We start from the raw sequence: 19,864 nt of genomic DNA, 5'->3' as shown, positions 1-19,864 counted from the left end.
AAAACAGTTTGATCTCCATTTATGTAAACAAGTATTTCCGAGGCACACCTTCATATGATCATTATAGTTAGGCTTAGTGTTGTCACGATACCAACATTTTGGTTTCGATACCGATACCAAGTCAAGAATTGCGATTCTGATTCTTTTTCGATACTTTTCTTAAAAAAGGGGAAACACGGAATATCGGCTTTAAAATTAGGAATAACATGATTTTAGCAGTCAGAACAACTAAAGCAGCAGTGTTACTAAGAACAGAAACGCCAAAGAGTCACATCTAATATAAATATATATAAAAGCATTTATTTTAATTGTGTAGCAGTGAGTTTAACATTTTGGCAGCACTGTTGAGCATTTTGAAAATGTATTTTCATGCATCTGTGCAAGGCTTAGTCTTTCTATCTTTATAGCCACTGGTGTAAAGTAACTAAGTTCATAAACTCAAGTACTACTTGGGTACAATTTTGAGATACTTGTACTTTATTTAAGTATTTCAATGTTTCTTTTGCTACTTTGTACTTCTAATCCACTACAGTTCAGAAATAATGGTGTACTTTTCCTCCCCTACATGTATTTAATCCCTTTAGTTACTTCACAGATGTGGATGAATGATGTGAAATATAATCAAGTGTTAAATTAGACTTTAGTTCCACCTGGAGTAAATCCACAAGCTACCCTGCACTCAGTACACAAAGTCATTCAAACTAGCTGCAGCTTTGAGAACACTTTCATGATCAATCATTATAAAACATATCATATATATTATTCTGAAATGGACCAATCTGCACAATGACTACTTTTACTGTCGCTACTTTAATACTTTTACTTGAGGAACATTTTTAATGCAGTACTTTTACTGTAACAGAGTATTCCTACACTATGGTGCTTCTAGTACAAGACCTGAGTACTTCTACTTTTACTCAAGTACAAGATATATACTTATACCACCTCCGTGTATAGCCTATGAAAACAACTAATAGAAAACGAAGGCTAAAGCTAACGTTAGCAGATAGTGATGCTAGTTTGCTAGTTAAGTTTGCTCAACAATAATATTGCGACAGAAAAACTTTTCAGTGCACATCACGCTCTGCCGCTCCGACAGGGAGCTCTGCTCTGAACACCTGAATGGCCCGTTCACAGACTTCTGGCGTCTTTTTTGTCAACAAGCCGAGGCGCAGCGGCAGCTGCACTCCCACTTGCAGCCATGCTTCTCGTTTTTTCACATGCTCTGGCAGCTAGCGCGTGCACGAGAGAGGGGAGGCACTTATGGCGCATTTCCACTGCAACGGGGTAGCCCCGTTTAAGCGTCCCTAAGCGTCCTCGCTCAGGCCTCGGGCTGCCTCGCTGGCCGGCCGAGGCCGTGGCGCATTTCCATTACAGTTTAGGACCTGGGGTAGCAACGCAGTGTAGGCGGGGCGATCAGCTTTTTGGCGGGCTTTTTGGGCGGAGCGACGCTGAGTAAAACTGCAGTGGCGTCATCTTCAATGCGACACAACTCACAAAACACACACAACAATGGAGGATGTGGAAGCGATCGTTTACTTGTTTCTTGGTGTGTGGCTTGTTATCACAGCAAGAAGGAAAGTGATCACAGCAAGCAGGAAAGTGATGTTTCAAAGTAGGCTGCGTATAGCAAGACGAGATGCAGAAGAAGCTGACGAGAGAGTTTTGGAAGTCCTACAACGCTGCAGAGACTACAACAGGACTTACTACTCGGTAAGCTAACGTTCGCTAACTAGCCATGTGTTTAGGCTCACGCTCACAATACGACCAAAGTGTTTCAAATATTTAATTAATTGTAGCTACCACTTTTACGTATTAAAATATGTATGCTTTTGTTTGTGTATTTCAGAAGTTACGTCGCCGCAGACCATGTGTTCGGATGCTCGACCGAGCTACCGAGTGGTGGTCTGTGATTGTTCCATCTTTCACACACACTCAGTGGGTGGATAACTTCAGGATGTCTGAGGAAACCTACACCTACCTGTGCAACAAACTGCGGCCAGCGATGGAGAGACGGGACACAACGTTCTGCGTGTGTATACCTCTAAAGAAGAGAGTGGCCATCGCACTGTGGAAGCTTGCTACCGGCTCAGAGTACAGAAGCATTGGACATCTTTTCGGAGTGAGCAACACCACCGTGTGCCGGTGTGTGCGAGACTTCTGTGCTGCTGCAGAGGCGTTGTTAGTACCGGAACTAATTCGTTCACCAGACGTGCAGAAGTTTGCAGAAATGGCTGCCTACACTGAGAACAGGTGGGGGCTCCCTCAGTGCGTAGGTGCTATTGATGGATCACACATACCCATCTTGGCACCACAGGAATACCACTGTGACTATTTCAACCGGAAAGGCTGGCACTCCATCATCCTTCAAGGAGTTGTAGATGGAAAGGGACATTTCTGGAATGTGTTTGCAGGAATGCCTGGGAGCTTGCATGACGCTCGGGTTTTGAGGCTGTCCTCATTGTGGGAGTTAGCCAGTCGTGGCAACTACTTTCCACCTTGCACCAGGGACATTGGTGGGGTGAATGCTGGCTATTACATGCTTGGAGACAATGCCTATCCCTTGCAAAGCTGGCTCTTAAAACCCTTCCCAGACACTGGACGGCTGACAGCAGAACATGTCGTATACAACAAGAAAATTTGCAGCGCACGGGTTGTGGTTGAGAACGCATTTGGTAGACTGAAGGGAAGGTGGCGTTGCCTCATGAAAAGAAATGACTGTGATGTTAAACTTGTGAAATCCATGGTGCTGACATGCTGTGCTCTGCATAACCTCTGCGAGAGTCATGGAGAGGACTATGGTGATGGGTGGGATGCAGCAGCAGCCGCAGAGCCTGGGGTAGCAGCGGCTCAAGGTGCAGAGGAGGAGGGCACTGACATCAGAGAGGGTTTGATGCGCTACCTGAATACCTAAATATGCATTGTATTGCATTCATTGTATTGAACATAAATAAATCCTTTTTTTCATATACATGTGTTTGTCAAATGTTTTAAACAAATATTATCTGAATTGAATATTTGAATTTCAAGCACCAGTAAGTACTGCCCCATAATAACAGTTGAGGAAATATCAGATCATGAAAATAAAATCTTTCTAAGAAATTAAGCGAATATCAAAGCTAACTATAAACATAAATACTAAAGTGTAAAACACAGCAAAACTATATTCATAAATGCAAGTGTAAAATAGTGTGGACAATTGTAAACTTGGATGGAGGCTAAAGTATCCACAATATAAAATATATTAAAATATAACCTCAATCTTTCTTCTAGACATGTTAAAAGCTTGCTTGAATGGGTTATAGGTTTCTTGTTCTCTCGTCTTTGAAATATATAAGGAATGTGTTGTTTGAGTCTAATAGAACGAGGGTATTACAATTGAGAAATGTCTACATGTATTATATATTTATCATGTATTCTTAATACTATTACAAAATAAACATGTAATAATGTTTTAGAGGAGGACCTCAAGCTAGCAAACTCAATGTCTTGCTTTAAATCTCTTAAAAGTAAGGGGCTTTTTCCTAACTGATGGTGTTTGTTATTGCTTTATAAATTCATGTATGTTTATATCTTCTCTAAATAAAGATTATGTGAATCTGATTTTTTTTCTGTTGGGTGCCATTCATTATCAACAAGAGATAAGATAAGTCAAAGAAGTACTTTAATGATGGCAGTATACAAAAAAAAAATGGTGTATCAAAAAGGCATGCCATTAAACAATACAAATTAAAAATTATAAACTGTATTGCAGCCAGCATAAATATACATGGCATTGTACAAATAAAATGAACATTTTAAAGAACATAAATAAACAAGAAAGTACAAATTTAAAAAGTAACTAGAAAAAATATATATAATATGTACAATAACTATTAATGTTATTTTAAGTTGGACGAGGAGGAGACGGGCCACGTCGGCTGCCCAGTCCCCCTAGCACCTCGCCAAGAGTGCGCAGGAAGGCTAGGTTGAAGGTCTCTGTTTGAGCGGCCTCCTCCCTTCTCAAGGCGGCCTCCTCCCTTGCCTCCTCCCTTCTCAAGGCGACCTCCTCCCTTCTCAAGGCCGCATCCAACTCCCATCTCCGCTCAGCAGACGCTTTGGCCCAGTCCAGGTGCTGTTCCTGCTGGGCCATGTGCTGTTCATGGTGCCGTTCCTGCTAGGCCCGATCCTCTCCTCCTCGTTTGCTCTTGCCTGGGTGACAATAAGATAATAATTAGCAATAAGGAAAACACACAGGACAGGTACAGGTCACACAAGGATATAAGAATAACATGTATAAACAGAACAACAGTAAGGTGAACTAAAGAAAGTTCTGGCCCTAGATGTTTACAGTGATTGTGAAAGTGAATTACATTATGTCCAGCCTGTTGATAATGAATATAAATATATGTATATGATAGGATGTCACACACAACTGTACTAGCTGCTTACTAGCTAAGACTTTACTTGAAACAGAGCATTTCCACACAGTGGTATAGCTTATTTTAATTACTGACGATGGATGATCCAAGGTTTAAAAAAACAAAACACAATTCCAGTCGTTTTGCCATTTCTATTTCTTACCTAGAACCCAGGGGCGCCGTAAGGGGGTGAAAAGTTAGGACGATTCTAAGGGCCCATGACTGACAGGGGCCCCAAAATGTTCAGAACATTAAGAAAAAAATGTAAGTAACCTTTCATCAATCCTCAATAATTAACATTAATAGAACGTTATATTGATAAATGACTCACTAAACTTACGATTCATTTAACTTATTTTCTTCCAAAAATTAATTACCCAAAGCCTCTGTACACCCCCTTCTATTTACATGTAATGGTTTGGTCCTGCCTCCAAACGCGGTGCGGCACCGGCACTTGCAGAGAGTGAAAGCATGTGAGGAGGGATGCTAGTACTTAGCCTACATACATGTGTTGTACCATGTTTCAACGACCAACAAAGTCAGGCTCTAAGAAAAGAAGAGAAAGGAGAGAAAGACAAGAGAGAGGGACTAAAGGGCGACAGTATGTCACCCAGTTTTCACAAGAAAAGGTGGGTGTGGTCCATGAGTGGTGGAAATGATTCTGTTAGCTAATGTTTTTTTGTTTACTAAGCTGACATTAAGTACTGTTAATATCTTTACAGCAAATGCAGAGGTCTTTCATTTCACTGCTCTTTTAGCTGACATTTAAAGATATGGTAGGTAATTCACTTCAGAAACACGTTGTTATATTCCATGGAATGCTCTTAACGTCCCGATAGCAATGAATATATTAAGTGCTTTGACAATAAATACATACAAACATGTCATCTGTGGAAGCTGTGGCGCTGTAAAAAGCACGACCAATCATCTGAGCTGGCCCGGCTAAAGTAACTGGATGGCCTACCTGCCTGTCAGCCTTCCATCTGTGCACAAGCTTATCTCGTGCCCTCATTGGTCATGTGCGCGTTTGTGTGTGCTGGAGGAGGGGCTCTGTAAGGAACTCTGAAGGAAGGGGCAGATTTTTTTCGGTTGTGTACTTTCAAATTCTAGCGCATTCGAGCTGGTTTCTCCATTCTTACCTACCTACCTACCTTTAATAAATGCAGGCACATTTTTAGCGCCTATTCATACTAAATCAGTTGTCCCTCCCCCTGGTGCCAGGAGCAACAGATCCATCTTTAGGCTCAGCAGCCCTGTCCCCCCATAAGGCTGAACCTGAACCAGCTTTTCCCCAAACTGAAGGAGGTGAGCAGCATTGTGTTGAATGACATGCCACTTAACATATCTGAAGGGAGACTGGAATACAATATATATATATATATATATATAAAACAAAAAGCTAACATCTAATTTAAATGATACATTTCAAACACAGTATTTTCCCACATAGCCAATGATCTATATAAAACAAAAAACTGATTTTAGTCTATTTAGGATGATGGACAGTTTGAAGCATTTAGTGATCAGTCTGAAAACAAAATGTTAATCACAGACATTTTGGCTATGATATTAATACTAATGTTATTATATTAAAGCAGGGGTGGGGAACCTCCGGCCCCCGGGCCATATACGGACCGCTAGACCATTTGATACGGCCCTCGAGGTAATTTATAAACAAAGTGGCCTGTGCCTGGTGGTGGGGCCCAATGTGATATATTTTCATGGGGCCCAAAATCCCTGGCGGCGCCCCTGCTAGAACCACACGCTGCGGTGTCGTGATGGCACTCGGTGTTGGTGGTTGAGTCGGGTTAGGGTTTTCGGCTGGTGTCTGTGGTCGAGCTGGGGTCCGTTCTGGATTCAATGACGATGTGGACGGAACACTGCCATCACCTGTTGTTCGGGAATGTTCCTCCTCACAAGTCCCAATGTAATCATCTAGAACAGCAAAATGACTTGTTAATTCCACAAACTACTGCAGCACAATACTAAATAGCAACAACAACTATAGAAAAGAAAAACTGAACGTAAACAATGGCACATATGGTGTTAGCAAACAATAGCTCTAGCTAAGGCTATCTGCCTAGCTATGTAGCTCTTCGAGGCTCCATAAAAGTACGGGTTGTCGAACATTAATGTAAGGATAAAATAGACTTCTTTGTTAGAAGTGAGCGTACCTTGCAGGGACTCCAGTAAAGCCGTTGCAGAGTCCAGGCCTCCCTCCCTGCCAACGTTGGCCGGTCTGTGGCCGTAAATCTGGTCCAACAAGTCGAACCACTCGTGTTATTGTTGTCCTTTATTAGGCGATATTCACTCTTCATCTTTTTAAGTTTTTCCCTACACTGCAGGAAAGTCCTCGAAAATCCGCGTTCGGACATCTGTGCAGAGACATCCTGAAACACTTTTACATTTCTTGTTGTTCCGTCGAGCTCCCGCTGGATTTTATCATCCCCAATGAGATGAAGGAACGTCGTCACCTCCTCGGTCGACCACGGTGAGCTTTTCTTAACAAACGTAGACATTTTTGTAGCTCCTCCGTTTACAAAATGCTGTTTATAAAAATGCTGCAAGCTTGCTTCTAAATATATATGCGACGCTAGGGATGAACTCGCGCGCGATCTTGTGACGATTCTCTCTGACCAATCAGCAGTCGAGAGTGTTGACGTCACAGCCCTGGCCTGATCTGATAAAAAAGAACCACGATTTTATGGGGCCGGAAAAAAAGGGAAAAAGTACCCGCTAGCCGGTACTACCCCAGTGAGATGATAGTGAACTGTTCATGAACTTGTCATGAAAAGTTCATGAAATATTAGTGAACCATATTCATGAACAGCTCATAAACAGCTCATAACAAAGTTGATGAACTGTTCATGAAAGTGACATGAACATTAAATGGCACTAGGGCAGTTCATGAACTACTCATGAAACTCCTGTGCTGGAATGGTTCATGAACAATTCATGAAATGGAGTTTTCAGTGAGTGCGTAGGGATATTCAACCAAGAACATTTCAAGAATTGTTCATGAACATATCAAGAATTGTTCATGACAACTTCATGAACCGTTCATGAACAGTTCATACCCAGTCACTGAATATAATTCAATGGCTGGCTATGAACTGTTCATGAACTGTTCATGTACATGAACTGTTCATGAACCACTGACGGTGGGTCAATTGGCAACCATAGAAAACAACAATTATGTCAATCACAATGGAAATTTACTCAAATTACCAAACAAACAAACAAACATACATGTATACAGGTGGAGCACTACAATTAATCCTATCACTATTTGAAGCAGTTCTTGACACTCAGCTGCACAACATTTTTTGTTACGGGTCCCAAAAGCTTGGGTACCACAGCAACAATAAATGATTTCTGTAGAAAACAGAAAAGTGCAGCAGCAATAATTATACACAGGATCCGGTTGATCGTCTGGAATGCTTCTTATTCAAAATTCAAAGTACACAGTTACATTCAAATAGCTGAACTTTACAAACATCACATTTCTCCATTTAAGTTATCTGTCCGTCACAGTCAATGACTGTATCTCAAGGAGAAATTCAACATAGTCAATATAAATTATTACATTACATTGCATTTAGCTGACGCTTTTATCCAAAGCGACTTACAATAAGTGCGTTCGACCAACAAAATACAAACTTGAAGAAAACAGAATCATATAAGTACATCAGGCTTCATAGAGCAAAAACATTTCAAGTGCTCCTCAACTGGCTTTAGATAAGCCAGTCCATAAGTGCTTTGTTAATAGTTCTATTGCTCGAAGTGGAGTCAAAAGAGATGAGTTTTCAGTCTGCGCCGGAAGATGTGTAAGCTTTCTGCTGTCCTGATGTCAATGGGGAGCTCATTCCACCATTTTGGAGCCAGGATAGCAAACCCACGTGTTTTTGCTGATGGGAACTTGGGTCCCCTTCACAGTGAGGGTGCAGCGAGCCGTTTGGTTGATGCAGAGCGGAGTGCACGTGCTGGGGTGTACGATTAACCATGTCCTGGATGTAGGAAGGGCCAGATCCATTCGCAGCATGGTACGCAAGTACCATTGTCTTGAAGTGGATTCTAGCAGTTACCGGAAGCCAGTGGAGGGAGCGGAGGAGCGGCGTGGTGTGGGAGAATTTAGGAAGGTTGAAGACCAGACGAGCCGCTGCATTCTGAATGAGCTGCAGGTCGGATGGCACATGCAGGTAGACCAGCCAGGAGGGAGTTGCAGTAGTTTAGGCGTGAGATGATGAGAGCCTGGACCAGAACCTGCGTCGCTTTCTGTGTCAGCTGGGGACGCATCCTCCTGATGTTGTAAAGCGTGTATCTGCAGCAGCGGGTTGTAGCAGCTATGTTTGCAGTGAAGGACAGGTTGTTATCTATAAACACATAACGCTATCAAATAATACTTTCTATCAATATATCTATCCTTACCAAATATAACATATTATGGAGATCACAAAAATACACTGTCAGTGTTAATAAACAAAAAACAAGGCAATGTGCCTGCAAGACTTCACTCAGTCAATCAATCAATCAATCAATCAATGTTTATTTATATAGCCCAATATCACAAATGTTACATTTGTCTCAGTGGTCTTCACAGTGTGTACAGAATATCAGTATGACAATACGACACCCTCTGTCCTTAGACCCTCACATCGTACAAGGAAAAACTTCCAAAGAAAACCCAGTTTAAAGGGAAAAATGGGAGAAACCTCAGGGAGAGCAACAGAGGAGGGATCCCTCTCCCAGGACGGACAGACGTGCAATAGATGCCGTGTTTAAATTGAAAAGATAATACATTTGCAACATAGGTAGTCCAAATGTTTGGAAATGCATGTGTGTATAATAGGAAGATGAATCCACGAGGATATCCATCCAGGACCTATGATCCAGGACCTCAGCCACGACTCAAGATCCAGCGCTCGCGATCCAGGACACAGGACCGCAGGGTCATCCATGACTCCGGATCCCAGCGTATATAGACACCAAAAAGAAAGACATTTGGGGAAGCTGGGTTAATCGGAACATGAGTGTACACGGGTATAGACAGAGAGAAGGAAGAAGTAAGATGTCCCCCGACAAACTAAGCCTATATCAGCAAAACTAGGGGCTGAATCTAATCAGCCCTAACTATAAGCTTTATCAAAAAGGAAGGTCTTAAGCGCACTCTTAAAAACGGATAGGGTGTCTGCCGCCCGAACACAAACTGGAAGCTGATTCCACAAATGTGGAGCTTGATAAGAAAAGGCTCTGGCTCTCATTGTACTTTTAAAGATTCTAGGAACAACCAACAACCCTGCATTCTTGGAACGCAATGCCCTAGTAGGACAGTAGGGTATAATGAGTTCTTTAAGGTAAGATGGCGCCTGCCCATTAAGGGCTTTGTAGGCGAGAAGAAGAATTTTAAATTCTATCCTGTGTTCTATAGGGAGCCAGTGTAAGGCAGCCAGAACAGGAGTAATGTGGTCCCTTTTCCTAACTCTGGTTAGTACACGAGCCGCAGCATTTTGAATCAGCTGAAGCGACTTGATTGACTTCTTGGTACTCCCTGATAATAAAGAGTTACAATAATCCAGCCTAGAAGTAACAAATGCATGGACTAGTTTCTCTGCATCGTTTTGAGGCAAGATATGCCTGATTTTTGCAATGTTACGTAGATGGAAGTAGGCGGTCCTTGAAATTGATTTTACGTGGGCGTTAAAGGATAAATCCTGATCAAATATAACACCAAGATTCCTTACAGTCTCACTGGAGGCCAAATTAATGCCATCCATAGTTAGTATGTCTTTAGATCATTTGTTTCGTAGATTCTTCGGGCCAAGTACAATAACTTCAGTTTTGGTCGTGTTTAACATCAAAAGTTTAAGGTCATCCACGTTTTTAAGTCCTTAAGGCAGTCTTGAATTTTATTTAGATGATTAATTTCATCAGGCTTGATTGATAAATATAGTTGAGTATCATCCGCATAACAATGAAAGTTTACAGAATGATTCCTTATAATATTGCCTAACGGAAGCATATATAATGTGAACAAAATAGGTCCGAGCACTGAGCCCTGTGGCACTCCATGGCTAACTTTGGTTTGCGTGGAAGATTCATCGTTAACACGTACAAACTGAGAGCGTTCAGATAGATAGGACCTAAACCAGCCTAAAGCAGTTCCCTGTATGCCAACTAAGTGCTCTAGTCTTTGCAATAGGATATCATGGTCGATAGTATCAAATGCAGCACTAAGATCGAGCAAAACAAGAATAGAGACAAGTCCCTTGTCTGAGGCTATTAGAATATCATTTGTGACTTTAACCAGAGCTGTCTCTGTGCTATGATGTGTTCTAAAGCCAGACTGAAAATCTTCAAATAAATCATTGTTTTTTAAGTAATCACACAACTGTTTTGCGACCGCTTTCTCAAGAATTTTTGAGAGGAACGGAAGATTAGAAATAGGTCTATAGTTGGCTAAAACCTCTGGATCGAGGTTGTGCTTTTTAAGAAGCGGTTTTATCACTGCTACTTTGAATGATTGTGGAACATAGCCTGATAATAAAGACATATTCATAATATTTAATAAAGAAGTGCTAATTAATGGAAAAACTTCCTTCAACAGCTTAGTTGGAATTGGGTCTAACATACACGTTGATGGTTTAGAAGAGAGAATCATTGAATGTAATTGTTCAAGGTTAATGGCTGAAAAGCATTCTAGTTTACTATCTAGTGTAATATTAGAACTTACGATTCCGGGAGCTGTTGATAACACTATACTGGTCGAAGGCAAGAGGTCATTAATTTTGTTTCTAAGAGTAACAATTTTATCGTTAAAAAAGCACATAAAATCATTACTACTGAGTGCTAAGGGAATAGAAGGCTCAATCGAGCTGTGGCTCTCTGTCAGCCTGGCTACAGTGCTGAAAAGAAATCTTGCATTATTCTTATTCTCATCTATTAATGAAGAGTAGTAGGCTGCTCTCGCTTTACGCAGTGCTTTCTTATATTCATTGAGAGTAATATGCCAAATTAAACGAGATTCTTCAAGTTTAGTGGAACGCCATATCCTTTCAAGTTGTCTAGACTTTTGCTTTATTTTGCGGGTTTCGGCATTATGCCATGGAGCTAATCTATGTTGTTTTATTTTCTTCTTTTTCAAAGGAGCAACAGAATCTAATTGTATTCGCAGCGCATCTATAGCACTATCAACAACATGATCAATTTGGGGTGGTGTACATTTTGTATAAGTTTCCTCCCCTACATGCAGACATGCTATCGAGTTAAGTATTGGTTGAATCTCTTCCTTAAATGTGGCTATAGCACTAACAGATAGGTTTCTGCTGCAAGAGCTTTTGACTAATGCTTTGTAGTCTAGTAACAGTACTTCAAAAGTTACTAAGAAATGGTCGGATAAAGCAGGATTATGCGGTTCGACTAATAGTTGCTCAATTTCAATACCATAAGTCAGAACAAGGTCGAGAGTGTGATTATAACAGTGGGTTGGTTTATTTACACTCTGACAGAAACCAACAGAATCTAATATAGAGTTAAATGCAACAGTAAGGCTATTTTTATCATCGTCAACATGAATATTAAAGTCACCTACGATAATGACTTTGTCTGTTTTAAGAACCAAAGTTGATAAAAACTCAGAGAATTCTGATAAGAATTCTGAATAAGGACCTGGTGTACGATACACTAACAAATAAGATTGGCTGCAAAGTTTTCCAGGTCGGATGCGTAAGACTAAAAACGAGGCTTTCAAAAGAGGTATAATTACATTTTGGTTTAGTATTGATAAGTAAACTTGAGTCAAAGATTGCTGCAACTCCACCTCCTCGGCCCGTGCCTCGAGCAATATGAGTGTTGACATGGCTGGGTGGAGTGGCCTCATTTATGCTGACATATTCTTCATGTCTCAACCAAGTTTCAGTGAGACAGCATATATCAATATTATAATCTGATATTAAATCATTTACCAATATTGCTTTAGATGCTAGAGATCTTATGTTTAAGAGACCACATTTAATCTTCCTGTTTTGTTGCACTGTAGTAGTTGTTACATTTACTTTTATTAGGTTATTATGTATGACACCTCTATTAGGTTTTACCTTAAATTGTCCTTGGGCAGACACACACACCGCTAATATTGGGTATTTTATTGGGTTCGGGATTCCTATGGGTGACTGCCTAGGAGAGAGCGCAGAGAAGCGTGTAAGACTGCGACTCTGCCTCCTGGTCTCAACTCCAGTTTGTCATGGATTACGTCCACAAAGCCCTGAAATGTTTGCCGAAATGAGATCTGCACCTTTCAAAGTAGGGTGAATGCCGTCTCTCTTAATCAGACCAGGTTTTCCCCAGAAGGCTGTCCAATTATTTACGAAGCCCACATTGTTTGCTGGGCACCACCAAGACAACCAGCGCTGAAATGATGACATGCGGCTATACATGTCATCATTGATCAGATTGGGGAGGGGACCAGAGAAGATTACGGTGTCCGACATTGTTTTAGCATAACTACACACCGACTCCACATTAAGTTTTGTGCATTCTGATTGGCGTAAACGAACATCATTACCACCGATGTGAATAACAATCCTACTGTATTTACGTTTATCTTTAGCCAGCAGTTTAAGATGCGCCTCAACGTCGCCCGCTCTGGCCCCCGGAATGCATGTGACTGTGGAGGCTTCGGTCTTTAAATTCACGTGTCTCATAATAGAGCTACCAATAACCAGAGTTGGCTTCTCAGCGGGTGTCTCGCTGAGTGGGGAATATCTGTTAGATACGTGAACGGGTTGGTGGGGACCTGCGGGTTTCGCGTTATGCCCCTTCTGAACAGTCACCCAGCCTCCCTGCTGCTCGGGAGTTGCCGGGGGACGGCTAAGAGGAGCTACATTTTGCCGGTCCGCACATGCTAACATGGGCTTTACTTTAACTGAGTTACTTTCTAAGATGCGGAGCCGGGCTTCTATGGCTATGATTCCCGCCTCCAACCTAACAACTATACTACATTTAACACATGTATCCTTACCAGTAAGGGAGGCCGGGAAGTAACCAAACATGAGACAGGAAGAGCAGGAAATAGCACCAGAAGGTGGGGAAAGAGCCATGGCTAGCTATCAAGCTAAAGTAGCTACCGTTAGCAAACCCGAAAAGAGTGTAGGCAACTGTGGAGTTACAGTCGCTAAGAGAAGGAGAGTTGTAAGTGCTTAAGCTGTAGTAACGTGTGATTACAACGTCAGGCAGTTGCCGTGATCAAGAGTTTTAAAACGATCGATTAAGTTTAAGTTAATAAGCTATCAGCAACAGAACAGGCACACGGGATACCCGGAGATGAAAACAACAACAACCGGAAGTTACAACGTGCTCACCGCAATAGGTTCCTCCTTCCGCTCACTCCACTCCACAAGTATCCACAACACACAAACTGATCCTGCTGTAACAACTCAGGTAAACAAAACATATTACCCGTGCGCAGCAGCTAACCTGCCTGCGAGCCTTCGCTCAGGTCACCTTTACCCAGGTGCGGCTGAAGCCTGCGAAAATGGCATCTATTGTTGCCGACAGTTTAGTATTTTTAAAATACCGTTACTATGTCAAACATGCTCAAAACCTTCTGACACACTCTCCTAAACATCTCCAACATCATATCTAATTCACACAAGTTAACATCGATCATTTTCATTATGTACTGACCTGTAGAAAACAGAAAAGTGGAGCAGCAATAATTATACACAGGATCCGGTTGATCGTCTGGATTGCTTCTGAGGAGGGGGCGGAAGTGTCCCCCCTAAGGTAACCCGGATGTCACCGCTCACCTGCCAAAGGTTCCACCTTGGCGCTACTTACTCGTACTGATTCTCAAACAGTACAGATAAACCATAAAATGATATGAATGTCACCAAAATAAATACAGATAATGTTCAGTTTCAAATTCACTATTGTTTTGTTTTAAGATTAAAAGTTTAAAAAAAGAAAGAAATGTTCAAATAGTAGATGAATATTCAAGAGGTCTTTAAAAACATCACACTGATCATCAAAAGTTCATAAAATGCTCATGAATATTCCAAAATATTCTGAACTTGCCACAATCATCCAAAATTCATGAAATGCTCATAGTCATGAAAAGTTCATGAAATACTCATGCACACTTTTTGGGGTTTTAATTATAATGTTGTGATTGGCTGGATCATGAAAAGTTCATAAATTGCTCATAAAAGTCTGTCATGAGCAAAACAGGAACAATGTTCATAAACATTTCATGAACTGCTCTTTAAAATGGTTCATGAGCATTTTAAGAATGTTGGTTCATGAACATGACAAGTGAACATATAATGAGTTGTTCATGAATGTTTCATGAGTGCTCATGAACAGCTCATAAAGTCATGAACTCCATCTCGCAGGGGTAGGCTATATGGAAATGCCACCAAAAACTGGCCTGGCCGCTTGAGGACGGTTCAGGACGCTTAAACGGGGCTACCCGCTGCAGTGGAAATGCGCCATTAGAGCGTGCTTGAGAGGAGAGGGACTGCAGGCACGGCTGCAGTGCAGGGAGTGGAAGCAGAGCGCTGAACACACACAGCTCTTATTAAAACGGCGCTTTCTCACGGGAGTACTTTTCCTCGTCATTCTTAAAGTACCGATACTAATGAAACGGAGGAATCGTACCGTTTTTAACGGCAGGGTATCGCGGTACCTTTCAAGTATCGGTACACCGTGCAACACTAGTTAGGCAGGGCTCTCAAGTTTTGAACAGAGTTCAGAGTGAGATTTTGGCAGCGGCGGGGCTTTGGGTGGGGACGGTGGTCTTATCTGATAAATGACACATAAATTCATACAAATAAAAACATATTTATTTCATTCTTAGTGAAGGTGTGTGTGTGTGTGTGTGTGTGTGTGTGTGTGTGGTGTGTGTGTGTGTGTGTGTGTGTGTGTGTGTGTGTGTGTGTGTGTGTGTGTGTGTGTGTGTGTGTGTGTGTGTGTGTGTGTGTGTGTGTGTGTGTGTGTGTGTGTGTGTTTTTGTTGTTGGTGTTGGTGGCAACCCTCTCCGCGTCGGCATTAGAGTGAGGGAGCACTAGAACAAGTTGAGCTATTTTAGTGAGCCTCCCAAACTGGCTCAAACCGGTCACCTTTAAAAAAAGGAACCAAGAGACTCTATTACTCAAATGCTTTGCTTTTGATTTCAATTGATTATGTGTATGTCATGTGGTGCCAAATATTTCTTACCTTGCACTTGATTGAGGACATACTCCCCCAAAACTCCTCAACATTAAAGGTGGTGGGATCTTGGGGCATGGGGATATCCATCAGCTGATATTCCAGGAACTCCTCACACACCTTCAGTGTGAGAAAACGTTTTTAGAGAGTACTTGTCCATGGACAAGTGAGTTTGGAAATGTACTTGTCCGAATACATTTTTCACTTGTCCAGAATGGACACAAATTGGGCCCACTGGAATCTTCTTCATCGTATTTTACATTTTCCCACGGTTTTTATGACACCGCTAACGTAAGTGAGAAGTGAGATTTTACTGCATCACACAAAGGGTTGGGTATCGTTTGGATTTTAACGATTCCGGTTCTGCTTTTCGATTCCGGTTATTTTCGGTTCCGGATCTTTGAGAGGGTAAAAATAAGTCCCATGACAAACTGGGAGAAAAATATATTTATGAAAACATTAAGTCAAATCTGTATTCCTATTTACAAATCACATACTGTTTAATTTCTTACGGTTATTGAATACAATTATATAAAAATAATCTCTGCATTGTTTAGTTAGTTCTAAGTGGTGCAGTTTGAGAATGTACAATTGGCCCAGTCTCCTCTGATGTTACACTGCCTGTGAGACAGAGTCCAACCACACATGTCCAACACATAGGACATAACCTAATAATAATAATACATTATATTTATAGCCTATAGGCCTAGCGCTTTTCTACAACGCAAAGACGCTTGCACTCTTACACACGTCCTGCAATACACATGCTGCAGCAGCTCACTGTTTGTAAAAGTAAAGAAATAGTATTTTCATTTCCATAATGTACTTTCTTTACCCTGCTTCATAAACAATACTGACATCCTGCTCCTCCGAGTCTGGGGGTCCGGGGATGTGAGGACAGCGCGAGGACAGACAGGGAGGCTGCTTCACTTCATAAAGGAAATGGTGGTTAATATTAACAACACAGGAGTTAAAACGCTTAATAACCTTCATTACGTGTTAGAGAAAGAACATAAGAAAGTTTGACAAAGATAAGGCTGTTAAACGGGCAGCGGATCCGCTGTGTGTAGAAAGAGAGAGACGCTGAGCTGCACCGTGCAGCGATCAGCTGATACAGAGCATAGAGAGAGCTGCAGTCCGCGGGGCTCGGCCTCGCCTCCTGTCCTCACAACTCTTATTAATCCCGGTACCGGAAAAATTGTTATTTGTTCCTACTCGGAACCGAGTGTTGCTTCCCAAGCCTGCCACTGTGCTACACTTCCCGCCCTGCTCCGCCCCCGTCTAACTGTACAGAAAGCGGCGAGATGCATTTCCTTAGGAATCGACAAGCAGAACCGAAACTAACACTTCTAAACGAACAATGGCGGACACGTACAATTTGCGAATGAGTTCTGCCTTTTGTAAACTGAATGTATCAATAATTTGTCAATAAATCAGGTCGAAAAACGTCACTTGTCCGCCGGACAAGTCAATTGAAAGATCTACTTGTCCGATATTGTAAATACTACTTTTTCGCACACTGACCTTGTCCTGTTCCTCCGGCCCATGGAAAGGTAGTAGTTCCTGAAATCTAAAAAGAGCACCATGTGTAAAGAACTGATTAATGTAATCAATCAAAGTATTGAAATCCTGGAAAATGTTGAAACCCTTACCGGTCTATAAAGTATAGGGCAGAATGTCTAAGACTTGAGACTTGAGAGCCCTGAGTTAGGCTATAGAACAATAAGAGAATACATGAAAAACAGGTATGAAATACTATAGCCTATGACAGTAAAATAAGAATACAGTTTAAAAGGGGAGTGAGTAGTAAAATATCCATAAAGAAAATGTACATCTGTTTAAAGTTCTGTTTCATGGGTGTTGTTCTCAAAGTGCACCAGATTGATGCATTTAACTTCAATAATAAATAAAAAAATCTTCTTATAAAAAATAGCACTTTATCCTTTCTATATGCTGTGAGCTGATTATCGAGCCTTCATTGTAACAGTTGCGGGTGTACTGTATGTGCGTGTGGGGAGTGTTGCAGTAGAAAATTCCACTGTAGCCCATAGCTACATTAATGGGAAACCCTACATGTTTGAGCAACCTCTATGAAACGGCAGGCAGGCAAGTAGGTAGATAGATAAGTAGGCGGATAGATAGATGGATAGATAGAGAGATAGATGGATAGATAGAGAGATAGATAGATAGATAGATAGATAGATAGATAGATAGATAGATACTACTTTCATCCCAAATTGTGAAATGTGTGGAAACAAGTATAAACATAATAACATTAAATACAAATGAAAGCAATAGACAGGAATATATGCATATACAGTAGAAAGGACACGATGAATATTATAACATTTAATGTAGCCTTACTATGAAGGCTGACCTAAATACGGTGCTTTTCTACGAATTAGCTTACCACTGCACTGGTAAGGTAAAACTAGGCCGATTAATAAGATGTGAAGTGCTTTGTAACTTTGACCCGCTTGACTGAATACACAACAAACAATGAAGAAAGTTGAACCAATAAACACAAACTAACTGTATCACTATAACATGATGATGATGGTGATAAAGAATGCATCAGAACGTTCATTAAAAAAACAGCGTATTAAACAAACCATCATGCTCTTACTTTGAAAACCATGCGGAAATGTCGTCATCAGCAGGCCAACGTGGTTTCAGAAAATAACCGAGTGACACGAGTAGATTTTAGCCGAGACCGGCGGAAAGTTTGTCTCAAAACTCTGTGTGTGTAAAAAGACGATCCACGAGCAGAGATTTGAGATCCACGAGCAGAGATTTGAGATCCACGAGCAGAGATTTGAGATCCACGAGCAGAGATTTGAGATCCACGAGCATATTTTTGGTCGACAAATACAAAATGGATTCACAAATGCCTGATTGGAAGTTGTAAATGTTAAAGAGACATTCAAAGATCTTTTTTTATTTGTAAAAATATTTAGCTTATTTGCAGATTCGTTTTACATTTGCACATTTATTTGTGAGTTTGCAAATCTTTGAAATGCATTTGTGGTGTTTTACATTTACAAATCACATATTTACACACAAATAATTTATATGTTCACACAAATAATTATGAGACATATCTATGCCCATACAGTTTCCACACTTTGGTTTTTACCGTTAACAGCTTCACTCCAACAAAGATCCCCAACGTTCGCTACGAGCTGAGCGAGTCCGCTCTGGTTCATCAGTCCTCGAACACAACAGCTAATGCACAGGTAATGCACACCTGGGCTCAATGAAAGTGTTTCAACAAATGTACTAGCATTTCTATTTTATTCATCTGTATTTGATGTGTTTTATTCGTTAGTGTGATAGGCATTATGATTTTTTAAAATGATGTTTGTTGATTATAATTATAAAGATGTTCTTCTATGAAACCACATCATCTGTGTGCTTAGTGGTGTCAGTGGTATTGTAAAGGTTGACAAGTGGATAAAATGTTGAAGCAAAGACCAGCTATAGTAGAGGAACAAACCCCCCAAAAGGCTTTAGTTATCGAGATACCCCTACCTGAGGTAGAACATAGCACAACCATGTTTTTTCATTACTTTAATGTCTAGTTTATGAAACGGATGGTTGTATACAAATATTTTACTGCAAAATTATTATTTTTGGTTAATGTTTGGAACTTTCCCATAACCCAAAATAGTGACAATCTAGGCTCCTCTGAAGGGGGCCGTGTTGGCCTTATCCCATGTATCTCTGGAAATAATGATCAGGATGTCACCAAATGTGGCCTAAATGTTCAGAGGTAAGGCATACATTAAAGCAAAGATTATATTAATACCTTTTACCATCTTTGTAATATTTGTAAGGGAAACTTCTGCAGCAATGGAGAGTCAGGACTCAGAGAGACACAAGGAGAGTTGGAGCTTTGATGTCAAACACTGGTGGTTTATTACAAGTATCGGCCGGAGAATTCATATCACAAGTCACAGCAGCCAGAGGTTCTGACTGCCCGGGTGGGTTGCCACATCAATTCTGCCCAGCCTCCCTCCCTCTCTCTCTCGATAGACCTTTTAACTAGTTTACAGAGAGTTAATCAACATATTGGGGGAGATCATCTAAACAGCTGGGCCCACTGAACCACTTGCGTCTGGCCCTTAATGGCCTCGAAGCCAGCGTTCTCACCCATAAACCATTTGTGACCGAGAGTTGACCGGTCATAAAACTGAGAATATCCACATATAAGTGCAGCAGCACATTCCTTAAAGGAGATAACAGAGTCAGGGTTGGTCATA

General features: G+C 41.2%; 1 protein-coding gene across 1 annotated transcript in view; it reads left to right on the top strand.

Moving 5' to 3' along the window:
- Positions 1 to 19,864, top strand: part of LOC139434889 (rab9 effector protein with kelch motifs) — a 147,265-nt gene that overhangs the window by 73,039 nt on the left and 54,362 nt on the right. Inside the window, 1 exon segment of the mRNA XM_071204932.1 lies at positions 18,748 to 18,838. Coding sequence (XP_071061033.1) covers positions 18,748 to 18,838 — 91 coding nt within the window.

This window comes from Pseudochaenichthys georgianus, chromosome 12, assembly GCF_902827115.2.
Source record: "Pseudochaenichthys georgianus chromosome 12, fPseGeo1.2, whole genome shotgun sequence".
In the NCBI taxonomy this organism is placed as follows: domain Eukaryota; kingdom Metazoa; phylum Chordata; class Actinopteri; order Perciformes; family Channichthyidae; genus Pseudochaenichthys; species Pseudochaenichthys georgianus.
The sequence above is the reverse complement of the archived record's forward strand: the minus strand, read 5'-3'. Positions and strand labels throughout refer to the sequence as shown.